The 26669-nt window shown below is 39.3% G+C and overlaps 1 protein-coding gene across 2 annotated transcripts in view; it reads left to right on the forward strand.

Annotated features, from left to right (window-relative positions):
- coro2aa (coronin 2Aa) overlaps positions 1-26669 on the forward strand; it is a 41568-nt gene that overhangs the window by 924 nt on the left and 13975 nt on the right. The window contains exons 1-2 of one of the 2 annotated variants that reach the window (XM_072384950.1): positions 17105-17368; positions 25361-25561. In XM_072384950.1, coding sequence (XP_072241051.1) covers positions 25361-25561 — 201 coding nt within the window. In that variant the 5' untranslated portion in view covers positions 17105-17368. Of the gene's footprint in view, positions 1-17104; positions 17369-25360; positions 25562-26669 lie in introns of those variants that run through there. The other variant, XM_072384949.1, reaches the window with a different exon arrangement.

Raw genomic sequence — 26669 nt, forward strand, 5'->3', positions numbered from 1 at the left:
ATCCTATAAGTGTGTGTGTAGAGTTGAAACAACAAATCTGTTAGTTGACTGAAACTAAGTGATGGGTTTTGGTCTTTGATCAAGCCACAGACTGTGTCAACTGATCAAGAGGAGAAGCTGACAATGTGAGGATCATTTAGATTTTGATTATCTTTGCATTCAAAGTTCAGGAAACTGAACAGATTTCTCAGCTATTGATGTTTTTCTTCTCAGAGATTTATGTGCTGAATGACTGAAGTGTGTCAGCTGTCCTCAGAGTTGGTGATGAAATGTAACGGGGAGGCCAAAACACAGAGATGTTGACTTTTTAGTCCCAATGTAATTGAGAAAAACATCAAATTATGACATTTCAGGGGATGGAATCGAATGGAAAATATTTTTTGGAAAAACCAAAACAACAACTTCCTTATTAATTTTCTGTAGGTCAACAAAAGCTTTTAATTAAAGGCTTTGTTATACTTGGTAAATACAGTTTGATGTCTTTAGAAAGAGGAGTTTCTGGGCTTGTGTGCGACCAAACAACTGAGCGTACAAGTCAGCGCAGTCGCAACAAATTACTGGGCTCACAGTCGGTTGAAGGAAAAGGGAGGATATCAAGACTATGGAAAAGTTAGTGGTTAGTTAAGTTAAGTTACATCTTAAATGTGACAATACTTGTTTTTATGTATCTCGTTTATGTACTGAGCGGTTAATAGAAAAAAAAAAAGAGTAACAGACTGATAAACTGCTTATGAAACTATGCCACCACCATGTCTGTAAAGCCATCGTTGGCCATACAGTAAGTGAAATCTGTTAGTTTTGTTATGTTTTAGCTCAGCTGTACCCTGGTAGCCGCCGGTTCACCAGATGGCTCGGTTCCATTGTTTTACTCCCGACTGAATGTAAACAAACTTAAAACAAAAGAAAAAGCAGTTTGAGAGCTTGGTGTTTAATGACCCGAGTCTAATGCTGACCACGTGGAGCGGTGGGATGAATTTAGGACTCTGTTCCAGTTGGCTCCTCTGGTGTGGCGGTGCACATCACTCCTGCAGGGGCCGGGGTGTGGACTGTGACTGGACAGGACAACAGTTCATTGTTGCTTTTGGACATTTCAGCTGTCCAAGTAAGTTTTTGATGATGTCATATTTCTCAGCTGTTCTTTAGCATCAGTTTAGGTTCAGGACTTCAGTTGAATACAGAGAGCTAAATAATGTGAATAATTCTGTACACACACACATATACATATATATATATATATATGTGTGTGTGTGTGTTGACAGCTCAATGAATCAAGTAATTCAGTTGTTTTTCCATTTCTTTTGTATCTGTACATGTGTGTTGTCAAGGTCAAAAGCTAATATTTAACCCTTAAGATTGGAGCTATAAAGCTAAGAAGTTGGGTAACTTAGCTTTGCATGAAAACTTGGAAACATGGAAAAGGATAGAACACGGATTAGAATTCAGTTTTTTTTTTTAAACACAGCAAGCAGGGACTTTACAGCTTTTTCCTTAAAGTTCTCTGAAAGTCTTGCAGTGATCATACGTCCACCTTGCAAACGTTAAAAGGGCTAAACGAAGGAACAAATGAATGAAAGACCTTCACACGCATTTGGCAGCAGGGCAAACTTTACCATGTAACAGACTAAGTCGATGTCAAAATGCCCTTGAATGTTTTTGTGTGAGTGTGCGACTGTTTATTTGTTAATGTCAGATGCCTCAAGTCATTGTTGGGGGGGAAAAAACGAAAAATTGCTCCTCCTGCAGTAATAAGAAGCTTGCGCTCGGATGATGATAAAACTTCACTGAAATTTAGACAAGAGATTCATGTGGTTTATTATTTTAGTTATTTTCTTGTCTAGATCTTTTTTTAATAGGTGGTAGATTTAAAAAGAAAACAGTACAAGTTGGGTAAACCATGAGATTTTACAGCAGTTTCATTTAGTTGAATAAGAGTGCATTTTTGCGTTGGGTAAAACTATATTTTAGAAATGGTTCTCGATTATAAAAGGTCACGATTAGCCAGGAATAGGTTTGACTTTAAATATTCAGACAATAGTTTGCTATATGTTACCAGTCGTGCAGGCAAACTCATTTACTGTATAATAGTGGCATTAGAATTCATTGGTTACTCCAGATTTTTTTGAATATTCCCGCCACTACAGCTAGTTTTCATGCTAAGTTAACTTCGTCATAAAAGTTACTCATTCTGAAATGCGGCAGATCTGGCCCTCAGCTCTTTTACCGTGGCTCAGGAGATAGATGGCGAGTTCAGTTACTGACCTTCAGCTCTGCTGTGGTTTAATGCAAATATTCATGCATGCCCTTAACAAGAAAAAAGGCTCACGATCTCTAATATACCCTTTAGTCCCCTGGTTTTCATTCTCAGACTTAAATATTTCTAACCTGTACAAGACAGCTCTGACTATCTGCCAAATAAGCATTAGACGAATGAGATTGCAACACCATCCTCACTTGTTGGAAACGGTCAAACGTGAACCTCTTCTGTTGTAGCTGGCTGTGAAAAAGAGAACTTCTTGACAGGTTCAGAAAGTTTTCAATGAGCTGGTGGGATTTAAAGACGCTGTACTCACCTCTGTTTAATTCTACACTGTCGCTAGTAAAATCTGTTGTGCACTTTCATGTTGGGCCATAAAACTCTAACCTGTATTCCTGGCATGTTATCACACAGACTGTAACCACATACCTAAGATTCTCAGTCTTTTGTTATATAGAAGCTCACTTCATCATGAGCCGTCACTCTTGTTTTTCTTCTGCGTGACAAGAAGGTATTGTATGTTATCTTGTTGTGTGTCTCTCAGCTTAATTTCTCAGAACATTGACTTGCTGCTGCGAGCTGAAATCAAGGGTCTACTTGCTTTAATAACTGCTTTGAATTGTAGGTATGAGGAAGAAAGTCCCTTTACAAAAATACGTGGCTGTCAAGCTGCTGTTGCGAAATAGCCACTGCATACTAAACCAGTGGTATAAGCTGTGTTTAAGACAAACACCGTGCCATGTCGCTCATAAGCCTGTTGATATTTTCTCTCGCTGTGCCCTGCGAGTGTTTTCTCTGGTTAGAAATGTCTCTGCCTTCTGCAACTGTTAAGGTCATCTGTTCAAGAGGTGATGGGGAACATAAGGTAATTTCACATTATCTTCAGGAACAGATGCTGATATCTGTAAAATAAAAATAAAAAAAAAACAGCATGAACGAAGACATCTTTCAAGTGCTCAGTTCGAGTCAAAGCTGACTTTTCCTCGACCGCTTGCCATATTTCATCTTCCGATGACTATCAAGTTCAGTTTCTGAACAGAATGTGGAACGTGTATATGAATGAGGAACTTCCTCTGCTTTTGCTGAATCGTCTATTTACCTCAAGATTTCAATATCCTCGAGCATTATTAAAAAGTTGTGCAGATGAATGAGTTACAGCCCCACTGATAAGCAGGGTTTTGGTTATCAGGCCATCTGTATGTTATTTGTTGCCATGGTAGCTGCTCAACTCATATCTGGCAGTAGTTGACTTATTTTATTTTCTTATCACTTTACTATTATTTAGTTATTGGTTTTACTTTACAGCCTTAGGATATTCAAACTGTGTGACTAAAGAAAACAAAAGACAGTGGGACACTCAAATGTTTTTGTTTTTTTTAAAAAGTGTTATCAATCAGATGTTCTATTAACTGAATATTCAGCAGTATATGTTTTTCCATATTTAGACCAAATATAGCATAATTAAACCAACTTTTCATACAGGAGTACACCCATGAAATCCAGTAGATTTAATCATTTTCCATTGCTAGTAGTACTATGTTTGTCCTCGGTACAATAGATTCAGGACCAGTCCTGTAACTGCCACAAACCCAGCGAGCAATGGACTTGGTTTCATGTTTCTCACCCAGTTATGAATTTACCCAGCTCAGTTTGGGCCACTTTTAGCCTGAGAAATTTTAGGCCTTTTGTAACCTTTTTATAACTAAAAAGCAATTGAAGACATGAATGCATGGTAACATTTTCGATTTACTACTGTAATACGCCAGAGATTTATGTTTGGTAAATTTGTCGCGTGACACGAAGCCATGTCACGTGGGACTGAGTGTTGAATAAAAAGTGCAGCATCACACACTGAACAGCCAGATGTTAGCCGGTGTCAGTGGGTTTTTAATTCGTGTAAAAACCAGACGAAAAACAAAGGCTTTTGTGTACTTTTATACCCTCTGTAGTGTGTGTGCACCATGCATGCGTCTCGACTTCCCTTGTTGTGGATTACATCACTGATTTAATTAAGAAAGGCCTGAAGCTGAATGAGCTCATCTTGCATTACTCATCTGTTGCTTTGCTATCAAAGGGGCAACTTTGTGCCTTAAGGTGGTGATGGAGAACCTGATGTTGCCAATAAATAACTATGCCTCTATGCCCCCACCTGAGGGGCATCTGACTCTACCACCACCACTCCCCCTCTGGTTTATTCCCAGGACCAAGGTGATTTCAGAGTGATTTGTGTGCTCTCACTTAATCCCACTGTCCCTAACAAATAGTTCAGCCTTCTCGAACAGAGATTATTTGAACCAAAAGCCTCCTGTGTGTGTGTGTGTGTGTGTGTGTGTGTTTGTGTAAATACCCAGTTCAGTATTTCAATTTGCACTATGTAACTGTTGCGGAATAGTGGCCACAATCAACAGCTACATGATAATTGTAAATTCTTAAGATAATTGTTAAGGCAACGCAGGCTGAGGAGAGTCATGAGGTCAGCAAACTCTCATTGAACTCACTGTAAAATCAGTAAAGACTGTTTAAGAGTCAGCAACATGTGTTGAGAAACATCGGCTGTTCCAACTGTGGCGTTTTGCTCCCCTCAGTGTATTGAACTGAACAAAGGCTATAGACATCTCTTTTAGTTTATGATTACAAGATGATCCTATACTCCATAGCCTCACTTTAGGTTTGTCAAATTAAACTGAAGGCAGCAGTAACTGCAACAACATTGGACCTTTGTTCTTTAACTGTACTGTGCTATATTTTTTTTTCAAGTTTTTGAATTGTAGACGTTTCTTCTCTCTTTTTTTTTTTACATCTTTTAATTCTTTTCAAAATTAGTACAGTTACTGTAAATGATCAAGTTAAGCCTTTAAAGTGTCTTCTATAGCAATGACTGCAAAAGGCTGTGGAAATGTGGGGAATTTGGAAAAAGACAAAAGGAATCTGGACAGAAACTTTGCTTTGTGGGTCGACTATTAAATGTTCAATAAGATCCCAAAAGAGAACGACTGGTCATCAGTCAAACCAAAGTTGTCACTTTGTTTATCCTTCAATAAGGTGGTAACTGTACTTGTTCTGACAGTGGTTTGGAAATCCTGCAATGCTCTTGTATAACTGTGGAGTGTGCGTGTGACCGCAGAACTTCTGTTATTGTCCTGAAGATTGTGAGCTTCCTTGAGCTAAGTGTGGCCTGCTGTGTTTTGCCACTGCATCACAGGGTCCTTCACCCAGCCACATGGGCATAATGAGCTTTAAAGCAATGACTTTGAAAGACTCGCTTGAATTTCAGTCTGAGCTTCGTGTCTTTTCTGTTACATCACTGTCACTCAGAACAGGCGTGGCAGGTTGCCCTGCACGTTTCTGACGTGACAGCTGTCCTTCTGCTGGAGGATTATCTGTGGCTGCTCCCACGTGCGTCAAATGTGGGGGGGATTAATTTATACTGGATAAAGAGTCTTCAGATATGTGCACAGTTCTGCTGTACTCTCCAGCCTGCGGGGAAGCAACACACTAAAGACCACAGGAAAGACTAAACCTCTCAGCACTCAGGGCCACTGGGTAAACCAGGATCTTCTCATGTTCTATGGCATCTCTTTGGAGCTGTCTTTATCAGCCAATCACAACTGTGTTACTTTGTCACTTGTTTCCATGTAAAGTAACAACATTTTTATGATGTAACAATATTCTGGTTCTTGTACTTTTACTACATTGAAAATTCCAACAGAATTTTTTTTGTGCATCCACCTTCTTTGCTTTGGTCTCATTAGTTTCTCAAAACTGTCATTAGTTTACAACATAAATCCTTGGAAACAGGTTGTTTTTCTTGGATTGAGTAGTGTCTATAAAAGTATTTTTGAGTATTAAGCAGATTCTACTCGCAGAGAAAGAGGGTTTGTTTGTTTGGGACTGTTTCTGCATTAGTGATTATTTAAAGCATGATGAAAGATTGTGCCAGTAAGGTTGTTGTCGGCTGATTGATTGTTTTAGAACAAGAAAGAACCGATGAGCTGTATCAGATTGTGGAAGAACGGGCGAACCTTATTGGTAATTTAAAGACGGTAAGGAAACAATAGAATATAATCATCCTAACGCATCACATGTGTGTGCATGTTCACAGTGGTTGGATGGACAGAGGAAAAACAGTGGAGAAAATCATTTGCATGAAATAAGATTTAGTTCATCCCTGGGTCCATCCTCACAGCTCCTCTATTGATCCTCTGGCATAGTTCAGTTCCAGTGCGTATGTAAAAGATTACATTTAATGTGAGAAACATGAATGTATGCTACACACACGCGCCAAGAAAAGTTAACTTGCAAGCTTTCAAATTACAGTTGCTGTAGTATCTGTATGAGCCATCTGCACCAAGAAAAGTTTTGGAAAATAACTTAATAGCTCTAAGTGATTAAATTGAAATATTTTAGGGTTTAAATGTCTGCACACCAAATCAGTGGTACAGTTTAATACCCTGCTGGCAATACTGAAACCGCACATGAAAAAAGAAACACTTGCTTCTTTACCCTTTTGTCATTATTTATTTTTGTTTGTCATAAAGTGCATGGTTATAGTGCATGGAAATAAGGCGAATTGATTTGTCAGATGCCATTTCTCAAAAAGCATTTGATAGGAAAATGAAATCTGTATAGGAAACTTGAATTATTGCTGAAATGTTCTCGATCATTTCTGATGAACAACATTTCGAGAACAGTAAATCTGATTTACTTAATGTCACAATGTATTTACTTTGATTGTGTAACACAATCAGACATAAGATGTGGACTTGGTGTGAAAAAGAATAAACTCTGCTTCATACAATTATCTCCCTTGACTTATATTACAATGAATTGGGCAGCTTGAATTGGACTATACTATTTAAGTGCCTTGAGGTGACATTTGTTGTAATTTGGCGCTATATAAATAAAACTGAATTGAATTGAAAAATTATATTTATAACTCAGATCAAGTTTATGATCCTTTTTGGGGGTCCTTAAACCTGTTTTGGAAATTAGATCGGTCTGAATATCACCAAGATGGTCCAAAGCAAAAACAGGTTCCTGTCGTTTGTTTTCCTGCTTGCAACCTCTGCATCTTCTTACTCTGCTTATTACAGTAATGAGTAACCCAGCACCATCTTCAAAAGACACCAGACACTCCGACTCTATTGGCTCCAAACCAGTTAATGGAAACAAGTTTTCAATTTTTTTTTATTGCTACATTTCTAATGTTTGTCTCTGATTTGCTTGACAAACAGAAACGCAGCTAGTGCAGTGTTGTTGTTTCTGCAATCAGCTGGTCTTAATCATGAGACAGATGGGTCAGCAGGGTCTGATTAATTTTTAATGAATGGAGTGGGTGGCCTCCTCCACTGACGTGTGTGTATGTTCACCTTATTGATTACCAACTCGAGAGTAGCTCTAATGGTAGTACATCCATGAAAAATGTTGTCAGATCCAGTGCAGAGTTGCTGTCTGATAGTCTAAGTGGCATCTGCATATTTTTCTGGCTCAACAAGATTCACAAGTTGATTAGAATAAGTACTTCAAGCTATGGTTTGTGCAAAAAGGTCCTGAAGCTCCAAGCAGCTCAATGTGTGTGTTTATGTGTGTTCAAAATAAATACATACAGATATGTGTATTTGCAGTAGGGTTGTAGGGATGTTCTGGTCCACCATTCAGCATCTATTTGATGGATTTTGGGTGAAATTTAGTACAGATATTTATGTTCCACAGTGGAACAACCATTTTGGTTCTATAAAATATGTCAACTGCTGGAATTTCACTTTTGTAGAGTCTCTTTCTATCAAGTCCCATCAGTTTAAAGCTAAGTGTGTTCAATACTTAAGTTCATGACTAGCTTTAAGCCATTACTGACATGTTGAGTACATTGGATTGGGTTAGCTTAAACCTTAATTAGCATGTTAGCATTCAGTTCAGTTCCCTGCTGCACCAAACTGCAGCTTCACAGAGCTGCCAGCGTTGGCTGTGCAGTAGCTTTGTTGCCTTTCAGCAATGCTCGCAGCGTTTAATTGAGGTCAGTGAGTGGGTGAGAATTGTATTTTTGGCTGATATTTTTATACACTTCTAACAGAACGGTCTTCTGCAGAAACACTGGGCTCAGTGTGATGGCGAGCTGCGCTGGACTATCACAGCACGTTAATGCAGTTAGCTAATGGGCGTGATCTGATAACAGGGTGTGCACTGCAGCAGTACACCGCCTGTGCATTGTTTATAGAGAGACGCTCAGCCCATAAAGGCAAGCTAATCCCCTTGAGTCAAAGAAAGTGAATCTCACCTTGACTACAGTTACTATGGATGGAGTGGATGTGTGGCTGCTGAGGCTCATTGACATTGTAATCATTGAAAAGATGAGGACGTCTGACTTGTTTGGTCTGCTCTGAGGGACAAGCTCATTGACTTTGTTGAATAATTAATCATCCGTCAGCCATTTCCTTGTTTAATATTTATTGTGTATATTTAACAAATATTAAATTCCGCAATAGAAAGAGCCTCTAGTGCTAAATTTAGAACATCAAACCTCATTTCATGCAGTTGCGCATTTCTCTCCCCTCATTCTCTTTGATGCTGAATGTTTTTATCATGAGGTTGTGCTGTAGGGACCACAGGCTGTGTGTGGGGTAGCTTTTCATCGTCACATTAACACAACATAAAGGAAACCCTGTTGAGGCTTATGACCCGAGAGACCACTTCTCTCCGTGGTGCAAAGTGGCATAATCTGTGATTATATTACTTTGCTTGAGATGTGGTAGGTTTAGTTTGCTCTGCAGCTTCTTAAAGCAGATACAGTATTCTGTAACCATTCCCATCAGTTGATGAAAGGTTTTGCTTCTCTCCTTGAAAAAGTCAACAGAAATAGTAAAATAATCACTTAATTTCTCATTTAAAAACTGCTTGATAAATGACCACATAGTAGGAGTAATGTGAGAAATTTGAGGGATGGTGTCTCTTTAAATTCTGTGTAGACAAAAATAATTTTAAAAAAATTAACAGACACCCCCCCCCTATTTTTTCCTCCAATGAGTAAGTGGGTCACGTGAGTGTGACTGATTTTTGTTGAAGTAGGTAAATTAATGGAGACATCCGTCCATATGAGGTTTTGCACAACCTGACTGAGATGGTGTTAAATGATGATGGTTAGAAAGTGTCAGAAATCTCACTTCAACTGTTTTGTATAGCCAACAGTGGCTGAAAGAACAAGGATTGGAACACAGCTCACAGCTTATGACGGCTCACCGTTCAGATGGTATCAAGTTACGCTGTCCTTTCCAGAAAATGTCCTCAGCCATAACCGATACAAATCAGTTCCTTGTGTAGGAAATTGTTTCGAATCAATATAACCAGACCAATTACCAAAAGTTAAAAATATAAAAAAGGGGGGAAGCTCCACCTTTTGGCAAATTTAACGGGCAGATCAGCAAAAGGAAAATATTGTAAATGCTGCCGTGTGCCTGCGACTGTTCTCTCTGTGATGTGATCTTTATGTGTTGAGTGTTACACGAATGTCTTGAGGCTGGATCCTCTTGCTGATGGTCAATAAAGGAATTGGGTTGGTTTCCAGCTCGTCAGATTCTACAGATACTTATTTTTGTACTCTTTAATGCCAGACTTTTGTGTTTGTAAAAGATTCCATTCTTTATGCTATTATCATTATAGTTTGACTATACATGTGGAAACGGACTCGGGTTTATGGCAGATTTGATCTATTCTTGATCTTTTAAATATTGCGAGTGCTTCTCTGAGGTTCATCCAGTTTTATCGGGTTTTGTTTGGCTGCCAAAGTTGATGTAAGCAAATAGGTGAAACTGTGATATCACTGAATTGGAATTGTTTCAAAAAGTTGAATCAAATGTGAAAGAATGTAGTGTACTGCACGGGCATGTAAAGATGTGAGTCATGCCACATTTAAACCGTCTGGAAATGAGATCACCATCACACAATGTACTTCAGCCATTCCTATGATGAAATTTGACTCATTATGTTGAGCAGCAAAGGGCAGCAACCAAGTTTCAAAATGACTGTTGAGCATCTTATCAGATACCTGATGCCCTCCTGTTTGTTCATTCAAGCAAAACAAAGACGACATGTCAGTCAGCAGATTACAAATAAACAGAAATTCACCTCTAATCTCACCGTGTGAGCACCTCCCGAAACATAAATATTCACTGTGAACATAACCAGGAATGATTGAACTGCACCATGATTGACTGGTTGGACATCTGCCCGTTTATCAGCTTTAAACTAGTGCAGACAAAGATTTATAATGGAGTGATTTTTATCAGTTTAGTCACACCTCAGTCTGTTGAGTCACGAGCCCATTCTGATTCTTGTAAATTTGACCTGGGAAAGGAAGTGCACCTCATGAAAATCGGCCTGGTAGCTTTGCATAATCTTGCTTGCAAAACAAAAAATCACTGAAAACATTTTAATAAAATGGTATCCCTATTTTCTCTTTTGTTTACATCACTCAAACAACCAGGCAGTACTCGGCTCTCCCGGTGTACTCACCCTAAACCTGAGATAATACTCAGAGTATGCTTGGCTGTGAACAGCCAATACTTTCAAGTTGTCTGAATGTCTGTCCCATTCTTGTGAACCTGATATCTGAAAAAGGTCCATATTTGGTTTGTCAACATGATGATAGGTGAACTTATTTGGATTTTTGGAGGTTAGGTTTAGGCCTAATTTTCATTCAGTTTGTTTGGCTAATACCTTTTTGTTTTTAAGTTAATTAATTACTACAGTGATGAAGCAATCCCTCAGTTTCTTATCATGGCTGTCCATTTACCTTTATGCTCTCAGCTGTTGTTCTTCTGTTGTACAGAAGACGGAAAGCAGAGTTGCAACACTAGGTTTTAAATGATAAAAATAAAATGAAGAAGTGATAACTTTAAGTTGAACTTGATTGTGTAATGTTTTATTGTTCTTCAAAACATTTGTCTGGCTTTATTAAAGCCACAACTGAAGAATGGAGGGAGAACTTGTGACCATATTTCACATTTGGCCATATCCTCAATTGGTGGCTAATCCTTGGTGTTTGCAAAGCATCCACGTCTTAGAATTTTAAGCTTCTTTGTGGAAAATGTGATGCATTGTCCACTAGAACTGGGCCATGAAACTTTATTCCGTTTAATTTTTGTTTATGAACTCCTGTGATGACAAATCCATAGATCAAACTGATAACCATGATAGTCATTTGCCCTCAAGCTCGGCACAGTATGTCTGCTGCTTGTGTTTAGAGGAAAGAGCGACAGCGCCCTTCTTGACTTACTTACACATTTGCTCAATTAAAGGATCCAGCCGTCCTTTACTCATTGCTACTTTGTCCTTCACCTGAGAGGCATCTGGTTTAGCTGAGTACTGCTGGAGGATGTGAGGTGATTTCTGCTTTTACTGTGCAAGACTTCTTACTTGGTAGCAGCTGCACTAAAATATAACCTAGAAAATATATTCAACCAGTTAAAGTTCACCCATAACGTGGTGTACAACCGAGCAAAGAAAGGACAAGACTCAAGGAAAGAGTTAAAAGCTCCTCGACTTCTGCCACAGCAACGCAGTCATCCATTAAGGAAACCTTTTGTAATGCAACCCCTTGTCCGCCCACCTCTGATTTCATTATCAAAATAATCTTCTTTAAGATGTCTGCCATAATCATACAACCCTTTTGTCTTCTATCGATGCTGCACTTGATACAGGCACAGCACACAACAGAGCAAGAACAACAAAGCTTAACTGAGTCAGGGCTAATCATTTGATTCATTAATGTCCTAATAAAGGAAACTCCCGCTAACAATGCATTCAGTATGCCTGGGCAGGTCTTACGGCTCCGTTTGGGAACTAGAATTAGATAATCGTTTACCACACAGTCTTACCATGACAGTGATGTTCCCGTTGCAATAATGCTGCAACGAAAATAAATAAGAAAATGTTTAAATGTTTTCACTGACCAATCTGCACATAGGCTGTACATTGTTTGTGTCCAGGCAGGCGTGGCTCCTCATTTGCACCGTAAAGCAACAAAACCTCAACACGAGGCTCATGCAAATGTACGATAAACTGAAAAGGCTCGTCTTGGCTTTTTCCCTTACTCAGTGCTGCCTATTACTCACCGAAGATATCATGGCAAGTAAGCGATGTTGCAGTGGGAAGGAGTTGTTTGCTTTCTGAGGGACTTGTGTAAATTAATCTTTAATGGAGGTTTCTATGTACACAAGACTTCAATAGCTCCTGATGACTTTTTTTCATTTACTGTCTGCACCTGTTCAGCTAAGCATCTGTTTAGATGGGACAGCGCTATTTGCTCAGTTAATGCACACTTGACTTTATCAATTATAAACAAAGGTGTGTGTGTGTAAGAATAATTAAAATAATAGAATAATTAAAAAGCTTGAATTCTGGCTCCAGAGGTGAAGGCACCAATCTGGAACTCAGGATTGTACTTGGCACTTTGTGTAAAACACCAGGTGTTTTTCAGTCAAAACACGGTCAGGCAGCTAATCAGCAGTGACAGTGAAGGATAGGAGGCCATTGCGCCTCTCATGTGTCAAAGGCTTTGGCCTATTTTCTCACAACAGCTAGCTATTAGTCTGCAACAGATCTGTGATTAGAGAGAAAGAGTCACAAGCTTTTAGGGCTCATGCCCTGTCCTTATTGATAAGTGCCATGTGAACACATGTGAACATGCACGAAACACCAAATTTTAATCCAACGCCACAAGCTGAATGAAAGGAAATGCATGTCATAAATCTGAGTTGTCTGTCTGCTTTGATAAGAGAGCATATATCTGTTGACAATGGTCAACCACGCCTCTGTCTGGCTGGCTAATACATTTAGCACACCTTTGACAGAGTTGTGCTGGAGTGTAAAATCAGAAAATTTGCAGGAGGTGACTGCAAAAGTCCTTTTTTTTTTTCTCTGCTAATATCAGGGTTTGGTGTATGGCATTGTTCTTGCTGATGAAAATAGATTTGAACAATTTTCTGGAGTCAAACTCAAAGCTCTGATGAGCTAACGGCTTGTGTGCTTTGTCTCTTATCTCGGAGACACTGGGTGACCGTTGGACTTTGCGGCATATTTTGGGGAATTGTTTGTGCCTTGTTGCAACTTTATCAGTAGTATTGTTTGTTCATACTTTACCCTGCCTGAGTGTGGTCATTTTCCATTTTTCATGTTACACTCTGCCTTTTTACTAAACTATAATCCAAAGGGAGATATTTTTTAGTTCACTCTTTTTATTTATGTATTGTTACTTTGCAGATAAAAGATTTGCACAAAACAGATTTGATCTTCCAGTAAATCTGATGCTGCTACAACCGACAGTGTGTTTACTTGAAATTGTTATTAATCTGCTTTTTCTGAACAAGCTGCAACAATGATCTGCTCCTTGGGAAGAGAATATAAGTGCTTTTTAATCTTGCACTCATGTTTGCGAGCAACCTCTGTTGTCATTGTCATTGTTGGCCTGCTTGCCCATGTACTAGGCCTGTGTCTGAAGAATTTAACTACAAGGGACACAGCAGTGAACTCAATCCATGCAGAACTTCTGGATTTGCAGGATATTAAAAAAATTAACATGAAGACAATAAAGGAGGTTAGTATCTGGTTTAGATTAAGATCACAGCAGAAAAAGAACAGCTGCATTGTCGATTGTATTTAAGGGCCCTAAAGGCGTGGGGTATCCAGTGACATTTGTCCCTAAATTGCCTCTACAGGTGATGTGTATGTTGCATCTATGTATGAATGGTGTTAATTTCAGAGGACTTTTACAACTGATGGTCCCAACGAATGCAGTATATGTGAGTTGGCCATCATAAACGCACAAACATCGAGGTAAAATTAAGTATAAATCAATACAACCACAATAGTTTACCAGTAATAGAAACCGCAGTCTGAAAGAGACTTTTATGCATATTGAGATTTCTGATTTGTGCCTGACTCTTCAAATTCTGTTATATTCTATAAATACAGTCAGCAATTATGTTCAAAGAATGTGAGACATCTTGTGATTGTGAGAGCAACTGCAGGTGAGGTGTAAAAATGGCATTCATGATGGCTTCATTTTAAAGAGAATGCTTTCCCTTTTCAGGTCTACAATGATACTTTTCCGAATGAAGTTTTTTTTGTAAAACCAGCCAGGAAGTGACAAAGTTTGGCCGTAACGTTTTGTGTTTACATGAAACCAAGGCCACCAGTAGAGTAGCATTGATGACGGCGATCATCACCTTGGAAAAATTATGCTTTTTAGACCTGACCATGATCATTTTCTAATGCTGACCAAGTAACGTTATTGCCTAAAGCTAACCATGAACTGGCAAAAGTGTTTAAGCAATTTTCATATGCTGGTCTTAATCTCACGTCACACAAAGGTCCAGTGCTCCATCTATACCTCTCCGCCTCCACTTCTTCTTATGAGGACTTTGTGGCCTCTTAAATGAGAGACTTTAGCATGACTTCTGCTCTGATATGGAAGCGCTCACATGACGCGTATCTCCCTCCTGGCAGTGTTTTACAGGACGCCGTGATGAGCCATATTGAGCGGTATGAATCAATGACCAGTTTGACCCTCTGTTTGTGGACCTGTTGGAATAGCTGTGGTTTCATGCTGCTCTTTGTGCTACGATGTATCTTAAACATTCTCCCTCGCTGCCGCCTCCTTCTTCCTGTTTCAAGCTCGCAGTGTTTCTAAATATGTCAGCATTTTAAGAAATTATGCTGCCATTGCATGAACAGCCGCTTATGGAGAGATTCATGTGTAACCAGTGTTACCATACTTTAGTTGTTGCCTTTTCAATTTCGTTCACTTGAACAATTCTTTTGCATTACATTATCATGACCTTTATGCACAAACGTTGACTCTTTTTGTACACACCTTTCGTACACAGGACAGTTCAAGTAAAATCATAAATCAAACTGTTTGAACAGAAAATTTACATGAGAGCAAATAAAGGATAGGAGTAGCAGTGGAGGAATGAAATGGGGGGGGGTGTAATTAAGCCAACAAGGTCAGAATTACATCATCTACTTGAATCTGAACCTGATAGTATGGGATCAAATCTAACCAGAAAGGTGGGTTCTTATACCCTACCATATTTATTTTTTTTATTGTAAACTAAGTAGTTCTCTTTAGAATGGGAGGGCAGGAGGTCACGTTTGTGTGGTAACAACTATTGATCAGCTGCTCTTTACACTCCTGCTTGACCGTGTGAAGGCCGGCTGTCAGTATCCAACTTTTTCACTCCGTCCTCATATCGACCTATCAGCCCTCGCCTCTACAGCTAATGTGTCATTATGTAACGGTCCAGTTTGCCTTGGAGTAACTGCCACTGCTTTTCAGCTGAGGCCATGTGAACAGGTTGGTAGCAGCTTCAGCCAATCAAAATTCACGGTCCTCCAATAACCGGAAGGTTGGCAGTTCGATTCCCACTCTCGCCAATCAAAGATTGAGCAAGGCACTGTACCATACTCCCCGGGCGCTTTGATTGGCTCCAGTGTATGGCACCTGTCTCTATGAGTGTGTGACCCTGTGTGTGTGTGTGTGTTCAACAGATGCCAACCTGGATGGGTTAAAAGTGGAGGAGAAATTTTGTGTATTTCCCTGTACATGACAATGAATCTGATCTTAATCTTCATACTTTTTACGTGAAAGTGGATAGTTGTAGGCATCAGATCTGTTTGAGAAACTTTCTGTAAATGTACAGAAAATTTATGAATTTACTTAACTGCTGTGTCTGCAGGTGCGATGACACCAAAAGAACAGCTGTACTTCTTTTTTTATATGGACACACAAAATACTTCAAGACAAGGATGAATTACATAAAATGAAGCAAAGCATGCTTTGGGTTGACAAAATGTTATCAACTTTTTTTTTTTTTTTCTTCTAGTGGCTTTCCTGTGGGTATTTAGTGACATTTTTATATTCATCAGCTCCACAGAGCGTGGACAAAGATAAACGACTTGCAGTAAAATTGTGTTCATGTCGGCAACGTGCCTTTAAATGCCACCAGTTTACACCTTTTTAAACATTTTAAGATATTTTTGGGTTGCATTATGGGAATTTTGATGGATTTCTTTGGAGGCTGACTCATGTGGGGGACTAAAAGTTGGAAAATCTTAGTTTTACTTTGATCCCTTTTTTAAAAAAAAAAAAAAAAAAAAAAAAAAACGTCTCTTGGAATGATCCTCGGTTTGATCGAATGAAAATTAATTTGCAAAACGACCTTAAACTAAAACGACTTTTAGTTGTGCCTCAACCCAAGCGATGATTTTTGATTTACAAAATTCAGACTAAACTCAGCCTGACAAGTTAATCTAATTTGAATGATAAATGCTAGTTTTCTTTAAATTGTAATGCTTAATGAGCTGGGAAATCTTTTCCACCTTTAATCCACGGGGATGACCATTTCTCCTGCACTTTTGATTTCTGTTCTGACCTTCGCTCTCCTTTATGCATCGTTAATGCAGCAGCTTGTCACTTCAGAGCAGAGGTATTGTGCTTTTGTATCTTGGACTACTTTGGTTAATTGTATTTTACAATTAATTTTTTAAAGCTTTGTCTTGGAAATACTGGTATCAGACTTCATAGGAATGCACTTTTCTAAATAAAGAGGAGATTAGCACATATTTGCACACTGATATTGCACATCTGGCAAAGTGGGTGTTTAGTTTTTTTTTTTTTTTATTGAGCAACAAGGGTAAACACGAATGTCTGCAGTTTTCTTTTCCTCCTTCTCTGCAAAGATTGTGAGAAATCCTGATTGAGCAAACACTGTGGAGGAGTGACGAGAGGGAGTGAGCTTACCTACTGCTCCTCTCTCTCTCTCCTTCTCCTCGTAGTCGCCTCCCTCTCAGGGAGTGTACACACTCCTGCACGCTCCCCTGCTTGTTCACACATGCACTGGGCTTCATGCTGCACACACACCCACCAGCTCCTCTGGCTCTGTGCACTGTTCATGCCAAAGAAGAAGAGCTTCAGAGAGGTTTTGGACTCTGTATCTGTGCGTGTGAAGAAACGGCAAGGATTTTTATCTTCTTTGGCTCGCCACTTGAGACGGGGAGTAACTTTTTCTCATTCGAGGACCTGCTGCTGCTTCTCCTGCCGCTGACAACTCAATCGACAGGGTGAGTGCTGCTGAGGTCCCACGCTGCCTCACTCACATATACCCTCTTGCTCAATAGGAACTTCGTTCTCGTTTATGTTTTTCCTCTATTTCCTTCACAAAATGCTCCCTCTGATCTGCAGTGTGGCATTCTGTTATTGATCTTTCACTCTTTAGGCCTTTTTGTGTGTGCATGTATGTTTGTGTGTTTGAGCTTACTTTTCCCCTGAGGATCCAAAGTTAAGAGTGTGTGTGTGTGTGTGTATGAGACAGGCATGAACAGGATGAAACCAAAATCTTTCTACAAACCAGCTCATTGCCTCACAGTTACTCGACAGCACACTCGACTTGAAGTCTTTCATTTAATTACCCTGTCGCCCAAAACATGGACAAGTAGGCTCTAATTCTCTGTCATACGCATGGAAGAGTATTCTATTTTTTGCTGAATATGTAACTGAGGCTTTTTAACAGCAGAAAATATGACATCACCATCCAACATCCCAGTAAAGTCATCTTTACCCACAGATTGCTATGTATGCTGGCGTCCACCCTTCGAAACACTGCCATTCAATGAAATGTGCGCTCTGTGGTTTGAACAGCAGGCTCTTTGACGTCTTTTCATTAGGCATCAAGGTTTATGAGCACAGGAGCAGCCAGTGTTTTCATTTTAAATCTTTTGGTTATAACTGGAATTGACTACTGTCCAAATATGAGCAAAATTAATGCAACTGTTAGAAATATTTTCTTAAATATTCTCATAAAAAAACAGTTTGGTTGTTTATTACTGGACTTCAGGTGGTGTAACAAAAACAGCCTGTCAGTTAGTCTCTATTTAAGTGTGTTATCTCATGTTATGTACTAGCTTTACAGTAAGGCTCCCTAAGTGTAAGTGCATTCTTGATCTTATGGTTTTATGAATTACATGGATGTCCTTCAGCAGCTAATGGACTTAAAGCTCATGAGCTGTGCACTCTCTCCATTGGAGAACTAATGGAAAACTTTCCTGAGTAAACTCATGATAATTGGATACCCACACTGTACGAAGCCTCAGATTACTTCTGCCTTTAGATTTTTGATTCCTCATTGCGCCTTCACTGGATCAGCGGGACAGTTTAAAGAATAAGTTCAATTGGTCTTCTTTTATGTTTAACTTTTTGTGTATTAATCATAATGGCATTGATTTCAATTCTTCTTCACATAAACACAATCTAAACCTAATCGAAACCAAAGAAGAAAGAAAATCCTGAAAATTTTTCACATGAACCATTTTACTGTTCAGAGAGGATTTCTTTTTATTTCTTTCATTTTGTTTGCAGTCACCTCAGCTTTTACCTCCGAATACAATGAGTTCGATGATCTGATGGGTTCAAGCATCAGTTGTTTCTAAACATCTAAAGTGGTGCAGTCACTTTCTTAGTAGAATACAAAGAATAGTAACTGGCTAGTTTTGACCTAGTTTTATTAAATGAGACACATTTTTTAGTTTCCATCTACTTTTAACCATCAGCAGTTTAAATCATTTTATCAATGCAATCATTTTGTGTGTGTGTACAAATGTGAAAATCACAGTTTGCTTGGATTAAAAACCAATTGATGTTTTCCTCGAGGAGCCACATGAAGCATGACAACTGGCCTTGCCTGCGGTTGTCTGCGCTGACTCCTCGCTAAACTTCTTGCAATGCAGACTTATATGCACAGAAAGCTTGTTGATGTCACCGGGAACTAAAAAGGATGCTTATTTTGAGGAGAGTTTGTGTAAGGAGACCTCGGATATCCTCTTTTCCACCCACCGTGTTTAGGAAGTGATGGCCATATTGCAATGGCACAGCTCAGGAAATATTAGTCTGCGACTACCTGCTAGAACTTCCCTTGATTTTAGAGCAAACGTTCAGAAAAATATATGCCAAGTGTGTTTCTGTGTTTTGATAAGAGGGTCAAAGTGATCCTAAAATCTTACTCGGGATGCTGAGACCATGAGTTGCCCTAACTGACACTGATGAGATGAAATAAAATCCCTGAGAAGAGACGGAAAGCGAGACCTTTCAAATCAAACACTGAAATGATCCTTTGTTGTTTTCTTTTTTTTCTCCTCTTACGAGTCCACTGGTCTAATTTGAATCATACACACCCTGTCCACCAAACTGCTGTATACGTTAATCATTAGCCCTGTTTTGTCTTGTCATAAATGCATGCACCTGTAAAACAACCTGACAAAATGAAGCACTACTGTGACTATATCTGCAGATGTCAGGATGCAAACATGGATGCAGGAGCTTTCTTAAGACGAGCTGTGTGGAAAGGTTAGTTTTGGTGAAACAGAAACTTAGATCTAAACGGAGGGACTACACACACACACACCTACACACACACACACACACAGGCATATCCTGCCTTATCCTTATTCACAAGTGTGCTGTATGGCAGTGAAGCAGCTCTTGGATTACCAGTGTGGCTGTTATCCAATTACGAGACACAAGTTGTAAGCTGTCATGTGTGCGATATCAGACGGTCTAAGTGACGATCGGGCCTACTCAGACACACACACAGTGAGTATATGTACTCACATATGCCATGACACGCGTCCACACCTGTACATTCCTCATCTTGAATTTCACCCTGAGCGTTTACAAAACATTACACCTACTGTTGGCAAAGGCAGGGCTCGTGTTGTTGACGGAGGGTTTTCAGATAAGGTTCGGTGTCATGAGGTCATTATATTTAGGATGAGAGGGCTTTGAGTTCTTGTAGATGAGTATATGGAGGAATTGATTGTGTGTGGATACGTACTTGAAACATCTAACGTCTCATAGCTGTAGGTCTGCACTGCTTACGTTATTGATACGTTAACATGAGCTAGAAAACTTTGAACTGTGCCACCCCCCACCCCCCCTACAGCTCTGTGCCTTGGCAAGCCAAAGAGAGGAGTGGCTGCCGAGTTCATGATTATGAGTTATGAGGTATTTAAGATGGCCTCCAGGTGAGGAGTAGGTGAATATGTATGCTGTTAAGTTCACCTCTGAAGAAAACAGAAAAACTTCGAAAGAGCAAACCAGATGTACGGTATGTTTTTTTTTTTTTTTTTTTTTTTTCCTAAGTTATGTCTGTGTTTTCAGTTTGGTTTTATGACTCTTTTTACAGCCCCCATAATGCGGTTACTGCTGTGACTCACTGCTCACGGACTAAAATAAATTTCCCTCTGACAGAAAGGACAGCATCTCCTTTTTCTTATTTTGCCATCAAAGAAGTCCGCATGAGTAAAGCAATTCTCTGCTGTCAGAGACCATGCCTGGCTGGCTTTTTGATCAGCAAGAAGCCAGTGTAAAAATAGCTAGAATAGTGTTTTCGTCATCAGCTCTGTGAGCAGCCAAGACAGGCCGCCCACCCTGCAGCACTGCTGTGTACCTGCTGCAGCTGAAAGGAAGCTGCCACTGGCCTGATTACAACCTGCTTTAGATGTGACAAGACGTCTTAGCTGTCTGCCCTGGAAGCTTCTCCCCCTTGTCTTGTAAGCCTCAGCAATACATGAATGCTGATTATAGCAGCCCAGATGTGCTGCCTTTTTGTTAATTGCATGTCACTCATTGAGCGACCCAAGTGTTTGAACAAAAATGTGCCTCTGCTGGTTGATCTATCCACATTTTTGCTAAGAATAGAGACAGAAAGCATGTAATACTTCATTTCACCTGTGAAGTCTGTAGTAAATTCTTATCTTTCCGTGCGTCACCCTTATTTGCATTTTGGTGTGTTCATGTTCCAACGAGGACTTTATCTTTTCATGTCTTTGTTTTGTTATTGTTAAGCACAGAAGATGTAAAAGAGTGACTCTTACAATGAATGTGTTCAGGTACTTCTGTGGTGGGACAGCCATTTTTTTTTTTTTTTTTTTTTTTTTTTTAGAAATGTAGGTTAACCCTATCAGCATAACAGCTGTTGTAAAAACAGTGCATATAGTGGTGCATGTAAGTTTATAAAACCTGTAGCATTTATTGGTTTTTCTTTATGAATGATTAACAATATTATCAGATTTTCAAGTGCAAAAGAAGACGAGTGTCCAGATGCACGAATGACAAAATGTTCTTCGGCATTATTACTAAGGAAAATTATCTATCTTTTCATATCTGCTAGAAGCATAATTGGATATTTTCAATTAAAGGTAAGATAATCAACTGTCAGAAGATGTCCTGTTTCATATAAAGAAGAGGGCGTGACAAAGTCTGTGCTTCAGAACACATTTTTCAAAGTATGGTACAAACAAATGACTTTTCTGAAGTTCTGGATACTAAACAGGCTGAAAATATTACAAAACCAGCTCTAAAGAATGTAGGCTTCAACTATCCATAGTCGGACATATTGCTCCCCAGTGAATGAAAATCAAGACTAGCGTTACCTCCCAAGATACCTATTCATGTCATCCCTTGAGCTTTATTTATTAGTTATCGTCCTGACATTTAAGTAGTTTGGATGATGTACACACAACATATATTTTCCTCTGCTGAGTAAAATCAGTGCAACTCACCAACATGACTGAATTGAATGTAGCCCAGAGCTTGTTTACCTGCAAATAGACTGTGTCAATGAGAGGAAACCGTAGCATGTTCCATTGAAGAAGGTGAACATGCTACAGCTAGCTGGCTAAGGATATTCCAGAAATGTCATCCAGAGTCCTAACTGGACTTGGAGGCTACATTCAATGTCATCACGGCACGATATGCAGCGTTAAGTAGCATTATGGGAAATTTTGGTTTATATTATTCTTTTCCGATTCTTTTTCCTTATTTGGTTACTGCTAAAGTACTCTCAGCCCGGTAAGAAATGCTTCAGGGCTGGTGGTTGGGGACCCCTGCTGTCCTTCACATTGTCATTCAAAGCAGGAATGATTTGGATTTGAAGCCAATGATGTTTGCATGTTCACCTGGTGTCTGCGTGGGCTCCTTTTAGATGTTCTGTGTCCTTCCACAGTCAAGAGAGTGGCTGACAGATGGGTGGGTGAATGAATGCATGCGTACATAAGTCCACTCACATTTTGAATTATCAAAGCTGTTTTCATTACATTAAGCCAGCTGATGCCATTTCTCTGACTTCATGTTTCTTTTTGTATTGAAGCTTTAGCAGAAGAGAAAACAAAGCTTTTTCTTTAAGTTATTGCGATGATGCTGAATTCTGTTTCGTGGCCAAACATCAAATTCTGACGAGGTAACAGTGTGAATGCTGCCGGTTCAGCAGGCAGGATGGTCATAAGGATGAGACTCTCAAACACAGGTTTAGTGAAGCTCCCCGTCAGGTATGGAAACATTCCAGTGTGACAGCACGAGGCTCTTTGTGATGGCCTCAGGGTAGAAGGTGAGAAGTGGAGGAGTAAACTGAGACATGAAGTCATGATCCCCACCCGTCCATTTCTGAACAGGTCTCCCTTATTTTCTTTTTTTCTTTTTTACCAGACTTTTCTTCTTTGCTCAGCTTCTTTTCAGCCACACCCACCTAATGCTAACCATATATTTATTTATTTATATATACATATATTTTTTTTTTTTATCCATCATGTGAACCAGCGGGCAGTCTACATGAATAAATAAGAAGAATAATCAATTTTTTTTATGCTGGATGCCTCCCGTTTGTTGTTTCTGCAGCTCTCTGCTCCATCTGAGACTCCATCTTTGCAGTAACATCTTTGCCCATCAGCGTCCTCCACCCTTAATTCATAAGTAATGACCTTGCAGCAGGCAGGCAGAGAGCCAGGCAGAGTAGCAGAGCAGACATGCTGGCTAGCCAGGCCTCGTCCCAGTGGACCAGAGCCACTTATCCCTCACAGTAATGACATATACATTGACTGACTCCAGGGTTAAAAAGAGACTCAGGATTTGGACAGTCGCGCTTGTTTTTTTCTGTCCCTATTCATAATGTGTTGTGCGGTTGACTGAATGATTGATCTTATTTGCAGAATATCTTGAATTGAATTGAATCTGCTTATTGTTTAAAACATTTTTGATGGCTAAGAAATTTAATTTAAACAAAATATGCAAATAAGATGCAAAATATGCCTTCAGGAAACTAAGAAAACAAAAGAACAAAGAGCAGCTTTGAACGCACCACCAGGTTGCGTTCAAGCACAATTCGTGATGAGTTCACTGTCATTTAATGCTGCACTCACCTCATGTTCATCAGTTAAAAACGGCCTTGTTCAGTTTAAATGTGATCTAAAACATGAGCACCACTCAAGAATGTTCTCATTCTAATGCGTTCAGGCACAACGCTGCTTAGACATGTCAGTAAATCTTACCTCTCAGTCAGATGTTTTAACATTTACACATGTTACAGTGAACGTTTTCAATGGATCTAAACAAGATACTGCATTTCAAAATGAAGTGATAAGTTTTCCACCACATGTTGCCAGATTTATCCAGCACAGTATCTCACATTATCACACAAGAAAACCAAAAAAACACAAGAGCAAGTATGTGGGGGGGGGAAACAAGCAAAACATCACATTAAGAGATAATAATAATAATAGTAAGAGAAGAGGCACTAAAACGCTACCCTGTGGGATACCTTAAGATCCAGAGCAATATTGACACACTGAAACCGAGTATTAGTAAATCTTATACCCATAATTTAATGAAGATCTCACTCATACCTTGAATTTTCAACTCGAAATACCTCACCAATTTATCATTATTATGGTGTCTCTAAAAACCCTGAGTCTAGATGTAGCTTTAAATCCAACTCAGCTGCTTCTTCCTATGTCCCTCTACGGATTTCAAGAAGTGTCAGAGAAGAGCAGCAAATGGAAGAGGCATAGCTCATTTTGCTGACCCAGATTATAATTAGAAAAGGTCCGAGCTCAGGCAGTGCTCATTCTCTGTTATATTACAATGGGTGCAAACTCGAATGGCTCATTCAGAGAAGCGTTTTTGGATATATGGAGAAAAAAAGTAAAAGAAAGGAAGGTAGCTAGTCTTAAAAGAAACAAAGTACTTTAGCAGCTCTTGTACACAGTTCAAAGTACTTGACATACTGTAACTCAAAAATGATAAATGTTGAAACCTGAGGAGAGAATGGCAAGGTGGGCCATGTGTTCGAAATTGACCCAATTCTCAGTGTCAGCACAAAGTTGATGTACTCTCTTCAGTTTTGTCAAATATTTTAGAACCATTTTATGAATTAAATATATTACATTAATATTCTGGGGGAAAGTAATAAAATCTGATTAACCTGTCAGCAGTTGAGGCAATCTGAGAGTGTAGACGTATATGGATTAAAAAGTGTGTGCATGCAGCAAGTGTGTGACTCAGAAGAGGTGGCGACAGTAACCACTCCAAGCAAATGCAACCAGAGAGGAGCTCGATGTGAAAACATCACAACATCACCTGTTTGGGATTATCTGTCTTTTAAAAGATCAGAAGAATGCAATCTGCTGTAATTGCAAACATGCTGGCGAAAAGTTCGAACTCTCACAAAAAAGAAATAAACAAAAACTGGTATTGGACCCGTCCAGTTTCTGGCCAACAGCAGCACTTGGAACCAGATGATTTTTGCATATTTATATTATACAGACCTTGCCAACATGCATTAGCACAATCAAGAATTGAATTGAGTAGCTGTATTATGAGTTGTTAATTTATTTGACCCCTAAATGAATCCTGCAGGACAATGCTTGTTTCATTATTTCCAGTTTTTTGTGTGTTGTGACTCTTGGTTCTTTTTCATTTAGGACAAAGCTCTAAAGCAACTTCTGCCATTTAAAACAAAAAAAAAAAAAAAAGGGGGGGGGGTTGGGGTAGTTTAAAGAGAACCAATTGTTGATATGTTCTGAGAGGACTGTGACAAAAAAAGCCAGTGACATGATAGTAAGGATTTGATTATTTTTGTACCTTAATGGATTGATTTGCCATGATCATGTCCATCTTGCTTGTGAAAAAGAAGCAGAGGCAGAATCCCATGAAATCAGCTCTGCCACAGTAACTCTGCATGATGGATGACTCTCCTTGACTGACCTCTCTCTCCCCACCTCCCTCAGATGACATGGCGTCCTCAGTATCGCAGCTCCAAGTTTCGCCACGTGTTTGGTAAAGCTGCCACAAAGGAGAGCTGCTACGATGGTGTGCCGATCACACGCAGCGTCCAAGACAACAACTTCTGTGCTGTCAACCCTCGTTTCCTCGCTGTCATCACAGAGTGTGCCGGGGGAGGGGCCTTCCTGGTCCTGTCGCTCCACCATGTGAGTATCTGCATCTCATACAGATTTACTGACAGACAGTCCTCTGACTCTTTAGAGTGTATTAAATATTAAACTATCTCCTCTCCTGCGGTAAAAGCCAGCTGTTTGCCTGAATGGCACAACAGCTGAATTTGGCATAAATGATGAAAATGGCAAGAAACATATTTGAGATAAGCATCTATAGAGGTGACATGTAATGCTTTAGTACACGTTACTAGAGGGTTACTAGAAACGGTACACTGCAGCTCAAAAATGACATCAGCTGGACAGATAAATCACTTACTACAGATTAGTTGTACCAAAATTGAATAGAAAAAAAAGATTTCCCATCATCAGGCAGAGATTATCTAAAATTAAGTGTTACTCTGAACAATAAAATGAAATGGAAAGTAATGGTGACATTTGACAAAAAAACAACCCTGGATTGATTTTACAAGTTACAGCTTTTTTCTTTTTTTTTTTTAAATGTATATTTACTTTACAATGTCATTTTTAAGAAGAACCACCACGCTGACTCTGGCAGATAACATCATTATGACTCGGGTACACTAATAGATACATTTCACCGATTCAGCTTACAGAGGCGTTGCCACAAAAGTGAGATGGAATAGTTTATAAAAGCATGAACTAAGTGAACCTTGTAAAACATGTCAGCTGTTTTTTTAAAATTTTTTTTTATATATTTTATTTATAGAATAACATGATATGGTGCAAAAAATGTATACAAAGTGTATATCAGATTCCAGGGGTTTCTCCACCCTTACTCTTTTTTTTCTCGACCTGTATTTGGGTGCCAGTGTCTTTGTTTGTGTCAACCACTCAAACTAAAGCTCACGGCTTCAGTTTCTTTTTTCCATATAGCCACCCCACGTTGCAGGAAGATGGAAATTTCTGTTCTGAAATAATTCAGCTTTGTACAGAGAGTTCCCAGTTTTTTAGTTTTGTTTTTGTTGGACACTGATATCTGATGGTTTTCTTTTGTTCCTGCATGCGTACCACACCTGGATCAGACAACTCCTCTCTTGGATTATAAATAGCTTAGCACAAATAACCTCTGAGTATGAGGAAACCTCTGCCAGCTTCTTCACCCCTTTTTTTTTTATTTATT

The sequence above is a fragment of the Leuresthes tenuis genome, unplaced genomic scaffold (genome assembly GCF_036924035.1).
Source record: "Leuresthes tenuis unplaced genomic scaffold, fLeuTen1.0.hap1 SCAF_4, whole genome shotgun sequence".
Lineage (NCBI taxonomy): Eukaryota > Metazoa > Chordata > Actinopteri > Atheriniformes > Atherinopsidae > Leuresthes > Leuresthes tenuis.